This window comes from Schistocerca nitens, chromosome 9 (assembly GCF_023898315.1).
Source record: "Schistocerca nitens isolate TAMUIC-IGC-003100 chromosome 9, iqSchNite1.1, whole genome shotgun sequence".
Lineage (NCBI taxonomy): Eukaryota > Metazoa > Arthropoda > Insecta > Orthoptera > Acrididae > Schistocerca > Schistocerca nitens.
In genome coordinates this window covers 84095796-84110244 of record NC_064622.1, presented here as the reverse complement: position 1 = coordinate 84110244, position 14449 = coordinate 84095796, and the positions used below count along the sequence as shown (strand labels likewise).

General features: G+C 39.0%; 1 protein-coding gene across 1 annotated transcript in view; it reads right to left on the bottom strand.

The window, feature by feature from the left end:
• LOC126204023 (uncharacterized) overlaps nucleotides 1–13926 on the bottom strand; it is a 135289-nt gene extending 121363 nt beyond the window's left edge. Inside the window, exons 1-5 of the mRNA XM_049938450.1 lie at nucleotides 13794–13926; nucleotides 11243–11302; nucleotides 8722–8908; nucleotides 7294–7360; nucleotides 7082–7179 (exon numbers count right to left, since the gene is read on the bottom strand). Of these exons, the coding sequence (XP_049794407.1) occupies nucleotides 7082–7179; nucleotides 7294–7360; nucleotides 8722–8908; nucleotides 11243–11276 (386 nt within the window). The 5' untranslated portion in view covers nucleotides 11277–11302; nucleotides 13794–13926. The remainder of the gene's footprint in view (nucleotides 1–7081; nucleotides 7180–7293; nucleotides 7361–8721; nucleotides 8909–11242; nucleotides 11303–13793) is intronic.
• Nucleotides 13927–14449: the final 523 nt, after the last annotated feature.

Sequence of the window (14449 nt, the reverse complement as noted above, 5' to 3'; positions counted from 1 at the left end):
ATAGCATGCACTGTGCTTCTTGCTCACTCTCCCCCCTCCCCACCCCCACCTCCCCAGCCTAGTCAAAGCAAGTTCATTATATATATAAAAAAAAAAAAAAAAAAAAAAAGTCGAAGGAACAAAGTAACTTTGAAGCCATGTTTACAAACACATTACAGAGACGTCAAATAGCTGTAGCAATGATAGTGCTCGAAGCTGTTACATTTCACATTGCATTCAACAGAAGATGAACAACTTATGATCAAATCGACGGCGAGGCCCTAGATTTGATCATGTTTATTTGACGACAGGTGAGATTTGACAACATCCTCTATTACACCATCAAATTTCTTTGACATAAATATTTGACATATGAACTTTGACAAAGAAATATAATAGTGTAATATTGGCCTAATACTGCAAACAATTTCAAACAGACAGAAATGGCAACCAATTGGCCCTATTCATTCATACAGAGGTCCATCAGTCTGAACCAACTATGACACCTAAGGGACAATGGACTTCAAAACCAGACTTTAGTAAAAATCTACAATTTTAGGCTGGCAATCAGAGTCGCTCCATGCAAGAAATTATTGAATATAACCAGAAGCTTCTATTCTGAAGTGACAACCGCTGAAGATATGCTGCTGCATCTGAAAAACTGAGATCACTTCCACCTCTTAATCAATTATCCAACAAGCCTGTATCAACAGTCAACATAATGTACCAATCGACTGTGGACACAATGTGAAAAAAATTTAAAACTCCGTACCCTATATTTAAACTATCCTCATTTACAGATCTACACTTCTGATACAGTTCTAATCCACACGTTAATCAGAACACAAGAGATGAAATGTCAGAGGCATGAACAGAAGTAGAAAATTGAACACATTTTTACACCACTGTTTTGCTTAAGAAAAACAAGAAATGGCATACTGTGAAAACAAAGTCAACCAATCATTTCAAATGAAGGTTTTTGACTAATTCATCTGTCATTGGCCGCAAGATAAGACCCACACCACCAATCTAAGTTCCATTCATCTGGACCACCTGTGATTTTCTGCCCCCCCCCCTTTTTTAAAAAAAAAAATACAAGTGCATAACAATATTTCAGTGTTACTAAATTGACTAATGTCTCTCTCTGTTTTGACAGTGCGTCTTTGTCACTTTTTGTCCTATGGCTTCCCCATAAGGAACGAAGCAGGTATATTAGAGTTCAACATCCTATCATGAATAAGTTCATTAGTAGCAGATGTTATTTAAAACCCATGCAATTCTGTATGTCTAGTTTGTTTGGTGTATTATCTCCAAAATTAATGTTATAACCAAAATTTAAATAGAATAAAGTTTAGTGTAGTCTGGTGTAGTACAATCTACAGTGGCAGTATTTGTTCTCAGTATTCGACAAATTCATCAGGCAGTACTTTTGGCTTATATGTTTATGCAGATAAAGCAAAAATTTTCCACTACTGTAACAGTGAAACATTTATATTCATGTATGAGGACATAAGCAACAATGTTTGCTCATTTTGGAAATGCACAGCATAATGAAGTCAATGAAACTATAATGATTACTTGCATCTGACCAGTTAAAATTTCAACCCCCCCCCCTCCCCCCAAAATAAACCCCAATGTCAACCTGCCAAACTAAGACAGAAGTAAGAACACAACAAGGAGAAAACTCATCCTTGCATGAAAGAACTTTCTTTTCTTTCTTTCAACTTGTTGAAGATTGCAAAGCACCAATGTATGGCAGCCATAACTCACTCAGCAACAAATTTGTTTAGGTTTGCAAATTGTTGAAAGTAAGAGAGGGCCAAATCTAGTGAACAGTGTAGTGTTCCAACAACTCTTACTTTAAATCACAAAGGTTTATCACTGTCAAATCACCTTTGTTGATAAATGTCTTAACCTGGTGAGAAAGGGATTTTCTTTCTTTTGCAGTTCATGTTTTCTTCCAAAAAGTCCAGATGACTTACACAGTATCACCCAGTTATCATTTTACTTGTTGTTTCCAGTGTGAAACAGTGCTACCATGTTCCATCCCCAGCAGCAAACTGGGAACAAAATCCATTGAATTCTTTGGAAAAAGGTATTAACACTGCTGAAAACTAGTGTTCATACTTGCTTTTCATTAAAATGGAATAAAATCTGCATCAATCTTGTGCAGAGTTTCTCACTGTTAACTCACTGCGAAATGTGCCATACTCGTTTCTACTGACATGCCCACGGAAGGATTCACACACCCTTAATTGCTAATCATCCAACAACACACACACTACCTCAGTGTTCTCGACTGTGGTTCCAGTTTTGGGTTGTCCTTCACATCAATGGTCATCGAGAGAAGTGTGGGCATGTTTAAGTTCAACCACCAATTTCCTTGGAAACTTTTTATAAACAAACACTATTTGAGTTTAATTTACATTATTGTGCAACATGTATCACCACAACAAAAATTAAATTTCACTGATACAAATGTCATGTCTATAACTGGCTGAGAAATTTCCTCCTTGCCCAGTTTTCTCAAAAGTAGTTTCTACAGTGCTGTCCACTAAAATTTAGAAATGGGAAAGGATAGCAAGTAACAAAATTTTACTTACTGCAACTACATTCAGTGATTAAGCATGTTAAGTGATTTGGGGGTACACAGTATATGAAATTTAGTACAAAGCTATAGCCTCTGACAGCAACAATGGCTGCAACTGCATAATCAAACTGAATTGGGATGACAAAAACATAAATCCACACTGCTTCAATTCTATACCAGAGTTCATCATCTACATCTACACTCTGTAAATCACCATGAAGTGCATGACGGAGGGGAAAGTCCCATTGTAACAGTCATTAGGGTCTCTTCCCATTCTGATCATCTATGGAGCATAGGAAGATTGACCGAATGCCTGTGTGTGTGTGTGTGTGTGTGTGTGTGTGTGTGTGTGTGTGTGTGTGTGTGTGTGTGTGTGTGTGTGTGTGTGTGTGTGTGTGGTAATTATTCTAATCTTGTCCTCACAATCCCTACGTGAGTGATACATAGGGGGGTTGTAGCATATTCCTAGAGTCATCACTTAAAGACAGTCCTTGAAACTTTGTTAACAGACTTTCTCGTGATAGCTTACATCAACCTTCATGACAATTCCAGTTCCGTTCCTTCGGTGTCTCTGCAACACTCTCCCACGGATCAAACAAACTTGTGACCATTTGTGCTGACCTTCTCTGTACGTGTTCAATATCCCCTGTTAATCCTATTTGGTACAGGTCTCAGGTACTTGAGCAATATTCTAGAACCAGTCACAAAAAAGATTCATAAGCAGCCTCAATTGTAAACTGACTGTGTTTCCCCAGTATTCTGCCACTAAACCAAAGTCTACCACCTGCTTTAACCACAACCGATCGTTCTATTTCACATCCCAGGTGTTTGTACAATTTGGCCGCTTCCATCATCAATCACAGTGGTAGGCAAGTGGTAGTGCGCCAGTGTCTCGGCAGACCAGGACCAGATGTTTTCAATATGTAAGAGAACTGGAGAACGTGCTGCCCAGAGCAATAATGTGAACACCCTCTGTATCAAGATAAGACAGCACATGCAACATGTAGTCTCAAATGGTCTTTTAGAAAGATAACCCAATGGAGACCTCAAAGAAAAAGTATTCCCACCAGCCTGAACAAATGAATAAGGTAACACCTGCTATTCAAATTACCAACTATGGAAACTATAGTCTGATTAAAATTACATGACAGCTGACACTTCACGCCACTGCCAAACTGTCACAACAGTCAATTCATTTCCAATTCATTGTACAGTTTGCCTTCTTGATATGTTTGGATCCCAAATCCTGGGTCTGGCCTATTTAGTAACAGTCATTTCATCACAAGTGATAACCACGCCAAAAACACAAGGATGCTAATGAAATACACATGTTTCAGACACAACACTAACTACACAGTACTGGATCCTTTGGCACAAGATACAATTCAGTGTCATGTATACAGCTGTTATAATCACTGAGATTGGCTTCATTAGATAAAATTTGCATGACATTGTGTGAAGCAGGATTTTTGAACACTGCAATTAATCATTGCTACTGGGTCATCAAGTCATAAATCCATCAACTTTTCCCAATGTAGTGGCGTAGCAGAGTGGATATCGTACTAATCTGATGTGTAGAAGATCACACGTTCAAATCTTGTCAACTGCAATGAATTTTATTTTTCTAAATCTAATCCAAGGACTTTATTATTTTTATTCAGTTAACTCATTTAAACTTGTTTTTCTCTAATACTTCGCTGCATCATTATCTTGTCATACCAACATTTTTATTTGCTCTTATTTTTCTTTCTATCATCTATTTGGAATATGCTTGTGTCAACTATAACCTCCACCCCAAGTACCAACCAGGATTTCTCACTGGTTGGTAATGCATCAGCCCATGTAGCCAGTGTAAGGTTAGTTTCATGTTAACCAATGACAGTAAGAAATTAAAGTTTGCTTTTAGCGCTGAAATCAATTTTTTTTTTTTTTTTTTTTTTTTTTTTTTTTTTTTTTTTTTTTTTTCCCCCGAGTTTGCTCATGGTGGTTAGCATTAAATGCCTTGAACAAGGTGATCATGATTTTAGTCCTGGCACAGACTGTTGATTGTTGTTTCCTCTGATATACTGCACATCACAAGGTTGTGGTTCGGTTAGAACATGTGTTTAAATTCAGGGTTACCAACCCATCATCTGCCGCAGTTCAGATGTTGGTCACTTAAAATCAATTGCTGACAGATCATCTCCCATCTCCATCATACTTCGCAGCTGCCACTTCCATCACCACTCTGTGTTACACATTAATGTTATTTGTGAAGTGACCCGCTGTGTTTTTATGTTGTCTATAACCAAGTGGTAGTCGGCAGTGGATGTGGCAACACTGTAGTGGCAAGTGACATCAACCATCAAGTAATTTCAATCTGACTATAGAGGTGATCATGTTGTGTACCCTATAGCATCCCACACCATCACATCAGATGCTCAGACCTTTTCACAATGACAAAGGCTCTCTGGCAAAAGTCACAGTATATTCATCAAGATGCTGTGCTCAGAATTGGGATTCACTTAAAGAGACGATGTGCCATCCCTCCTGTGAACAGTTACGTCGACTCCACCAATGTCAGTGCACCCCTCTCTGTTGCTGCAATCCTGGTCACCATTTTAAGTCTGTGGCACTATGGACATAATTGCACTATCCATGTGGATACTTGTCAGTGGCAAACAAGTCCATTTTCTGACTCCAGGTACGTGACATATTTTACAATTCTTCAAGGACAAGCAAGCAATGCATAAATGTCCTCTACAGTACTACTCATATGCGGCAACCAAAATCCTCCTTGGTGTTGAGATGGCCCTCTTGAACCCACTGATCCCATTCTAGAATGATGGTTATTCCACCGCAACCAAAGCATGCAATCTTATCGCTGCACAATAAACTACAGTCTCCATAGGCTGTCATCCTGCTGCTGTTTAATTCTGACACTCAAGGCCTGCAGACGTTGCTCCCTTCTAACACAAAGCATAATGTGACTGTCTCACAAATAACATCAATAATTTCAGAATGAGAAAGGCACTGTGTAATATTTCCTCATGTACAGAATGCAGTTAATTTCACTCCTACCTACTTACGTTGTACAGATCCACTAAAATGCTAACCATTTTCGTACCCCAATATGCAGTACACTTCATGCCATTTTAACATCTGGTGCTTGCCATCTTCATGGATTTGCAATTTTAATGGTTAGCAAGGTATTTTTGTATCAAATGTCAGGAATCATCATCATCATCATCATCATCATCCTTCTACTTACTGCTACACTATACACATCGTTTCACTGGTGGACAACTCAAAAATCTTAGTCTGCAAGCTCGTAATGTAGAAAGTTGGTTACTTAACTTGTGAGGGTACTGGCAAACTCTTCTCACCGAGAGAGAGTATCAAGATCTTTGCACTGAAATGTTGGCTACACATATTTCATTTAAGCCCTAATTTTAACATGAATCGCATTCAAGACCACAGGTATCAAAACAATATTAATAAATAAAACAAAGGGGAAGAGCAATGTTCCTAAACACGAGGGTTTACTGGAAAGTAATGCCTCCACCTTCGTAACTCTTCAACAGTTGGCAGCATCTTGTTCAATAGCCTCTTCTCTACAGCTCCAGTTGGCAGGAAGCTTTAGCATTGAACGGTTGTGTTGTTACAGTGTCGAGTATGGAACTCTGTGCAGACAGTCTGTCGATGCGATTTAAGCAACATGCAGTCATTGAATTCTTGACAGCAGACAGTGTCATCCCAAAGAAGATCCATCAGAGAATGAAAGCAGTTTACGGTGATTGTGTTGACACGAGTACTGCACGTCGTTGGGCCAGTTAAGTTTAAAGACGTTGAGGTGGGAACATCTGACCTGCATGACAAACAGAGTTGGACGTCCTGTGACAGCAACCACCGAGTTTCCAAAGCAAAATGTTGACAGATTGATTCAGGACGATCGTCGTATCACTCAGAGAGAAATTGCAAGCACAATCAGCATTTCACAAGAATGTTGGGTCACATGTTTTCATGCAACATGACGATGCCAAACCACACACTCCACGTGCCACCACAGCAGAACGTCAGAGACTGAATCTCACCACTGTATGGCATCTTCCATACAGTCCAGATTTAGCACCGTCTGACTTCCATCTGTTCCCAATAATGAAAGACGATCTGCGGAGACATCATTATGCTTCTGATGCAGACGTTGAGAGAACTGTGAGACTGTGGTTGCAGAAAATGTGTGTCGACTTCTTCCATGACGGCTTCAAAAAATTTGTTCATCGTTGGCAGAAATGTATCCAATTGGCTGGTGATTATGTGAAAAAGTGAAGATTGGTAATTAAAGATCGCATTCTAAGGATTATTTCTGCTTTTGATTTATTAAAATATTCCCACCCAAACTCAATTAACGAAGGCGGAGGCATTACTTTTCATTCAACCCTCATACTTATTCATTCATGACAAGCTGAACACCCATATTCCATCATTAACCAAGTTACTTATAATATGAATCAATTGCATTAAAAACTTTACCTCTTATCCCTTGTAGTTGCACTTTTGGTTAATTCGCCACCAACAGTAGCATTTTCTTGCTTAGTTCCTGCACTGAGGCTCTCCTGTATACCTGGAACCTTAAAAACAAACGAATTATCAAGAACCTCGATTACTAATAATTCACCAGAGAGAGAGAGAGAGAGAGAGAGAGAGAGAGAGAGAGAGAGAGAGAGAGAGTTCAATATAAATACCTTGTCAACCTTCTCCCTCAGCTTCTTCAGAACTTCCTCACACTTCATCAGTGTCTCAATCTTCAACCTACAAATAACAATTAAAATCAAGTTAATTCAGAGCATGGAGCAGGCCCAGCTGCTTCTCTATAGTTACTGCAACATATTTTACATTGGTATAAGTCTCACTAGATTTCATTAAATTTACTATTTTTTCAATTATTGTAATCTATTCTTGAAAAATTAAATGGAGAGAGACTGTTACACACTAAGCTTTCAGCCGTAGCCTTCTTCAGAAATGAAAGGAACACGCACGCACCTTATTGTTATCCCGACTGCTCTGGCCGGACTACAATTCTTTCACTGAACGAAAGAAGCAAACAGTAGTGGAGCAGGGAAGGGGGAGGGAGAGAAAAGTACGAGGGGGGACAGAAGAGGGCTGTCTGGTGGAGCATGCAGGGACTAGAAGGCAGCAGGACACAGTTGCCAGGTGCAGCATCGGAAGCAGTAGGAAGGAGGAAGGGGGGGGGGGGTGGAAAAGGAGAGGACAGAGATGGGTGAAAGACATGGGTGTGTTGACAGAGAGAGAGAGCAACAATGAGGGTGAAGGACATGAACTGGGAGGTAGTGTAAGACAGAGGGGGAGAAAACTGTTGGGTGGAGGGTGTGGAACAACAGGTTACTGTAGGTTGAGGCCAGGATAAGGTCGGGAGCGGAGAATGCATTGTAAGGGTACTGCCACCTGCACAGTTCAGAAAAGCTGGTGGTGGAGGGAAGGATCTACGTGGCCCAGGTTGTGAAGCAGCCATTAAAATCAAGCATGTTATGTTCAGCTGCATGTTGTGCCACAGAGTGGTCCACTTTGCCCTTGGCCAGTTTAGTGGTGGCCATTCATCCTGGTGGACAGTTGTTTGGTAGTGATACCAATATAAAAAGTTTGCAATGGTTGCAACAACAAACACCATTTTAGGAGGGGTGGGAAGGATCCTCGGTAAGATGTCCCTCATTTCAGGATATGATAATCAAAATTCTGGTTTCCATAGCTTGAAGGCACAACAATGACTGAAATCATAACTATTAGGGTACTTTTTCCTTTTGTTGCAACTTATTTTGTAGTCTGGTGTAAAGACTGACTGGACAAAATTGTTTTGAATTATAATAATGTGACTCGGTTTTTTGCTTACTTTTACGAAGCAAAGGATAACCTTTGCTTCGTCCCCTTCAAAACAATTCATCAAAGTCCCAACAATTTAACATTATTCAGTTCAGCTGTCATCTCCATAATATTTAGTTTAATTTTAATTAATATTATTCTGACTGCGTTCTGGCAGATATTAGAAGTATTGATTCCAATTTGAACTATGTAGATAAAACACGCAATGAGTACTAAAATACTCCATCATGACAGTATATTGAAGTAATTAACACTGATAAAATAACTATACTTACATTTTCTTAGAATTTGTGAGGACGGCATGCAAGCTTTTCATTTTTGAAAGCTGTGCCTCTCGAGACTTATCACGTGTACGCTCTAATTTTGATATCATTGTTTCAAGAAACGGTATATACTCCTGCATCTGTCTAAACTTTGCTTCTTGCTGACTGCATTCTTCAGTACTGAGATCCTTACCTCCACCTAAAACATTAATTTTTTAAATGGGTTGCTCATATAAGCTGAGCTGGGGGTAAGACACGCATATTCACATGAAATGACTTCATTTCCTAGGAAATATTCCTAAAAATACATCTGTGCCTATTAATATTTCAGTATCGTACACATCATATTCGGCTCAACTGTAACACCACACCTCTAAACTGATTAGGACTATGTGTGCGCGCGCGCGCGCACACACACACACACACACACACACACACACACACACACACACACACACACACACACGTTATCTGGAGAAGAAATAGAATGGAAGTCTCCAAGATAAATTATGATATTGTAGTTTTTGTTAACATTTGTTTCCACCTCTCTATGCCTTCACTTAACAGTGACTGGTTATCTTTACCCTGGCCATGCTTACCACAGATTTTCAACTGGAAGTTACTGCTACAATTTTCAGCAGAACCACATCTTTTATCATGTGAATTAACTTTTACACCTATTGTTGCTTCACCTTCAGCCATATCGCAATTTCCTTCATCAAAATTATTTAGGTTTCTTCTGTGTTCTCTCCTCAATAAACTGTTAACACTGATATGCTAAATGCAGCGTTATCTATCCGTCTGTGAAAATGGCCAACATCCAGCCCCTACAACTCTGAATGAAGGTAAATTTCTTTTAAAAATGAAAATATGAAATATGTTGTGAAGGTATCTCAAAGACAGGCAGCCAGTCAGTTGCATCATGTGCAACTATGTCCAAAGTGGTGTGAACATGCAGCATTTGAAAATCTATTTAGTCAGCACAGAATAACAGTAAGCTTAAATGAACTAGAGAGAGAGAGGGGGGGGGGGGGGGGGGGAGCAGACTTTGTTCAAGAAATTATGGTACAATTTAGCTAGCAGCCGCATAGATAAAGGGTCAACAAAAAACCATGGTGGCCATAATAACGGGGGAAAGGGGGGGGGGGGGGGGGACTCAACAACATGGTCAGCAAAAAGCCTATTAAACAAGTCAGTCCATGTGCCATCTCCCATTATCTTATTACTGAGGAAATCACATGAAATTTGATGTTTGGTTAATGTTACTGTTAAAATTCTATAATCAAGAGTGCAAGTTACAAAAAAAAGGAACATAAGAGGATGGAAATTATGACAAAATAAAGAACTAACATGGCACGAAAGAGTATCTTGAGCAAAGTCTTCTTACACTCTATGATGCTACAGAAAAAAAATATCCTCATGTAATGGCAAAACAGTACACCACTCACTAGTGGGTAGGCATTATCCTACTTCTTTCCAACAGCAGGTCCAATCTGAGGGATTAGGATTTCCACAGAGGCTTATGAACTGTACTGATCAAAATCTGTTATTAAAAATAGGGGGGGATGGAATAGGATGCACATGAAAATCTGTTGGCCTCAAATTAATTATTGAAGAATTAAGTGTGGCTAAGGGTTAAGACAAAATATCGGAAGCAAAAGCATCCTATGGAACATGTCATGTTCCTGAAAATCATGTCTACCAACATAAATATTCCTGAATGTACACTTCTTGCTCCAATCAAGTATGATCTGGTGGATATGTAAGTACATTGCTCCTAGAAATCATTTGGTAATTGTTTGCATTCATCCTGGACAAACTGCATTTTTGCTTCAAATTTACATCAGTTACATCAATTTTTTCTACAATCCCATTTCTACAGCAGACAACTGAAGTATTCCACAACTTATCATATGTCTTACCAAGTTCCGACTTCTTATTTTGCCACTACAAATAATTTTTGGATCACTGGATAGTTGTCAGAATATGTATAAAAACATGTACCAAATGGTCTCAAGGTGCAAGATTCAGCATTAAATTGTAAATCCCCTATAAATGTACCAGTGAGTCAGTTCGAAGGAGAGGAAAAGACATTTGCATAACACCAGTAAGAACCGTATCATGTAATGCATGCACTATTCAAAGCAAGGTATGAGGGTGATGGTATCTTTATTTTATGAATATCTAACATCTCCCACCACTCCCCCCCCCCCCCCCCCCCCCCCCCAAAAAAGAAGGAAGGTCCACTTGGGTACATTCACCTTTCTGCATGTGACTGAGCCACTTCTGCAAAGCAGTTTAAGTTTAACTTGTCTTTTCAAGGTAAACAAATTGTAAAGTACTTTTTCCTGCAAGTTTCAAACACCACTACATTTTCTGTGCCCACACACAGTATTGAAGATCACGAAACAACTCTTCTTCCAACAACTGTAATGTAACTTAAATATATCAGTATGCAAACAACTTGTATACTGGCATCTTACTTTACAGTAATTAATACTGCTGCTGCATGGAGAATGAAATGCCAGCTTACCTGCATCCCAAGTTTGCTTATTTTCAGCCATCATGCCCTTTTATGATGATTATTCAGTGCCTGAAAGAGCAAAGCAAAATCAGTAGGAAGTTGGATAGTGTAAGCAACAATTTTGTATCACAAAGGTTATATCAAATACATATAAACAATACAGTATACAACACTTATAATGCAGTAGCAGTGCAAAATGCAAATCAAAACGTGAGACAAAATACAAGGTGGATATGTAGCTGTTTAGCCTTTACTATGTTATCAAAGACAATGTTCTGGCTCAGTTTGTTTCTGATGAATGATTTCATATTTAATTCATTTTGTGCTGTTAAAGATCACTCCCTCCTGCCACAAATATGAATAAAATAGTATAGCTCTACTCTCAAAAACAATGAATGCCTCATTTGACAACAGTTAAATAACTTAGCAGCACACCTAACGAGTTTCAGCTAATGAGATATAGAGTCTTAACAGAACCACTAAATGAAATTTACAATTTCATTGCTAAATGTGTGATCACAATTTTGTGTTGTTTAAGAAATTTGCTGAACAAGATTTTCACATAGTGAGAGTTTACAGGTGACAATGAATGGGCATCACAATACACTGAGCTTTGTGAGCTCATCCACTGGCCATACAGTACTTTGTATGTGTGATTTTTAAGTGAGAAGCAGGCAGCAGTTTTCATCACTTACTCAGCATGTGAATGTGCTACATCTCATGCAACATTAATGGAAACCAGGCTGGAAATCAGTACATGAAGTAACTACAAACTTGTTTATCACACTTCTGGGCATAAGATTCCATACATTCTTCACAGAAAACATTCTCTCACGATTGATTTTCAACAGTGTTTGTCTGTAACATCTAATAATGGCATAAAAGTAGTACAAATACAGCAACACATTTCTTGAGTCAGTAGAATAACTTACACCTCGTGAAACATTATTTATGTAAACTACAAAATGAAAATAACTAAGTGTTCTTCAGGGTATTTAGTGTGAAACAAAATCTTGAATCTTAATATAAAGGTCTTACTAAAATCCACTTTGAACAGTACATATCAAGCACAAAACAGCCTTCAAAATGTCATAATTAAGGCCTTCATTATACCCTAGTGAGATAGTCACATTTATGTCGTGAATGCCACTCGCAAACTGGAAACAAAACCACCATGTGTGCCGTATGTGGTAACTTCGATGAGTTATGGAAAACGTAATAAACAAAATAACAGATGAGAGCTATCCACTGTTTTTCACGTGTGAACTATATTATCCTACATAAATGACAACAACAGTGTGGATGCCATTTACGAGTGAACACGTAATACACATTGTTTGCAAGCAATAGTAATGAAATATTTACGATTTAAGAATGAAAATGCACCCTCTCTCCAGAAAAATTGTGGTATCTGTTATGGCAAGACCAAAAAAAAAACACTCATATACCGCTCACCACTTAAAAAATAGGCCTAAATATTGACATTTCGGAACACGCCGCATGCAACGGCTTCTCTTAGAAAACGCGGCACATAACCAAGATTGGGCGGAAGTTTCTTTTTTTTTCAGAACCATGCCAAACACAGTTTGCGAAAAAGTTTTCACTATTTCTCACGAAGTCCATTGGTGTATTTGTCAAAAGACAATCTTGTCAGTTATCTGCAACGATTAATTTTATTGCAGTTCCAAAATATCAGACACTATCAACATTGTACTATATGTGTAGTTTACATTTGCTTCACACTGCAACGATTAATACCTACGCTAACTCATCACCACTTTTAATGCAACTCCATGTACCTTATTATTCTAGTAAAATTGGGGCATTTTCCAGAAATACGCTCTCTTCCACAAAACGATGTTCAACACCGCTCCACCTATTCTCATTAATGTCTACACGCATTAATGGAATGGGCGATTACAGTATTTTTTGAAACACAGCTACTGCGTATAGAGTTCGTCGTGCTCTGCAACAATTTTCCAACAGTGCTGAAACTCTTTCCAGATCAGCGGAGTATTCCTTTTACCTTCACAAAAAAAATCTGGGCGCACACAACACAAGTGATTGATACTGTCGATTTTTCCTCTTATTTTGTTTCAGGCAGCTCCTCACTTTCACACATTGACGCGGTTCCAAATCTTGGCTAAGTTCAGGCTTCATGTCCAACAGCGCCACTATCCAAGTCTACCAAGTTTGTATCTTCAGCACAAGGCACCATGAAACATTTCTTCTTTCACTCTGTTCTATAGTGTGCCATGTTTGGACTTAACTGCTTGGAGACCTATTCGTTGTTTTCGGCTCACACGAAATTCGAGTATTTCGCTTGCGCCTTTCAAGAAACGTGCAGCCTTCACATGCAGTTTTCGTTCTTGAATCCCGAAGCACACGCCCTAACTGTTGCATTTTGTCCAAACATAAAACTGATCGCTCATCTGCACTCATTTGCTTCATGTTCCATGGTAGAAATGGCGACGTTGCATTCTGGCATTTGACGAGCTTTTCAAGTCGTTCACACATCAACGAAAACCATTCCAGTATTCTTCTGTCCCTGCAAACTTACCTTTCATACAATTAAGACGACTGTATCTGTCTTTTAACAGTGTCTCTCAAAACATAATTCAAATTCCATTCGATCTTGACGATACATTTTCTTGTCCGCTCCTTCATCTGCAAAACAAGACTGAATCGCCCAGCACAAGCCAGAGTTAAGGCCCAGGGAATTCTAGTTGTTCATATTACCACCAGGTGGCAGTCTGTGAGTACGCGCTTGAAATCTGCCAGTGACAGCCATCGATTCTCTCTACATTAGTTCTTGGAGTTGGACGGACGCACTGGCACGTACGTTAAGCTATCTCAATACTCGTGTTCATTTGGAACGGTATTGTCTACATGTTAGTACGCGTGGTATTTGAAACGTTTAAGTATTTAATTTCAATAGTACAGAGAAAAAGGATAGGATTTAATTCGGTGATGTAAATGGGTTGCGTGGAATCGCGTGGATGTTTTCGTACATCCAACGTATTATTACAAGTCGCTGTGCAATTATTACAGCGCAAACACATATGTACTGACAACATTCCTACGTGTAAATTGCTATTTAGCACCTATTTAGTGAATTTCTGCTGGTACTACGTTGCGAGTTATCTGTGTATTCATGCGCGCACGCAGTTAAGACAGTGGCGAGGTTGCTGCTATCGTAGTAGTTCTGCTTCGAAG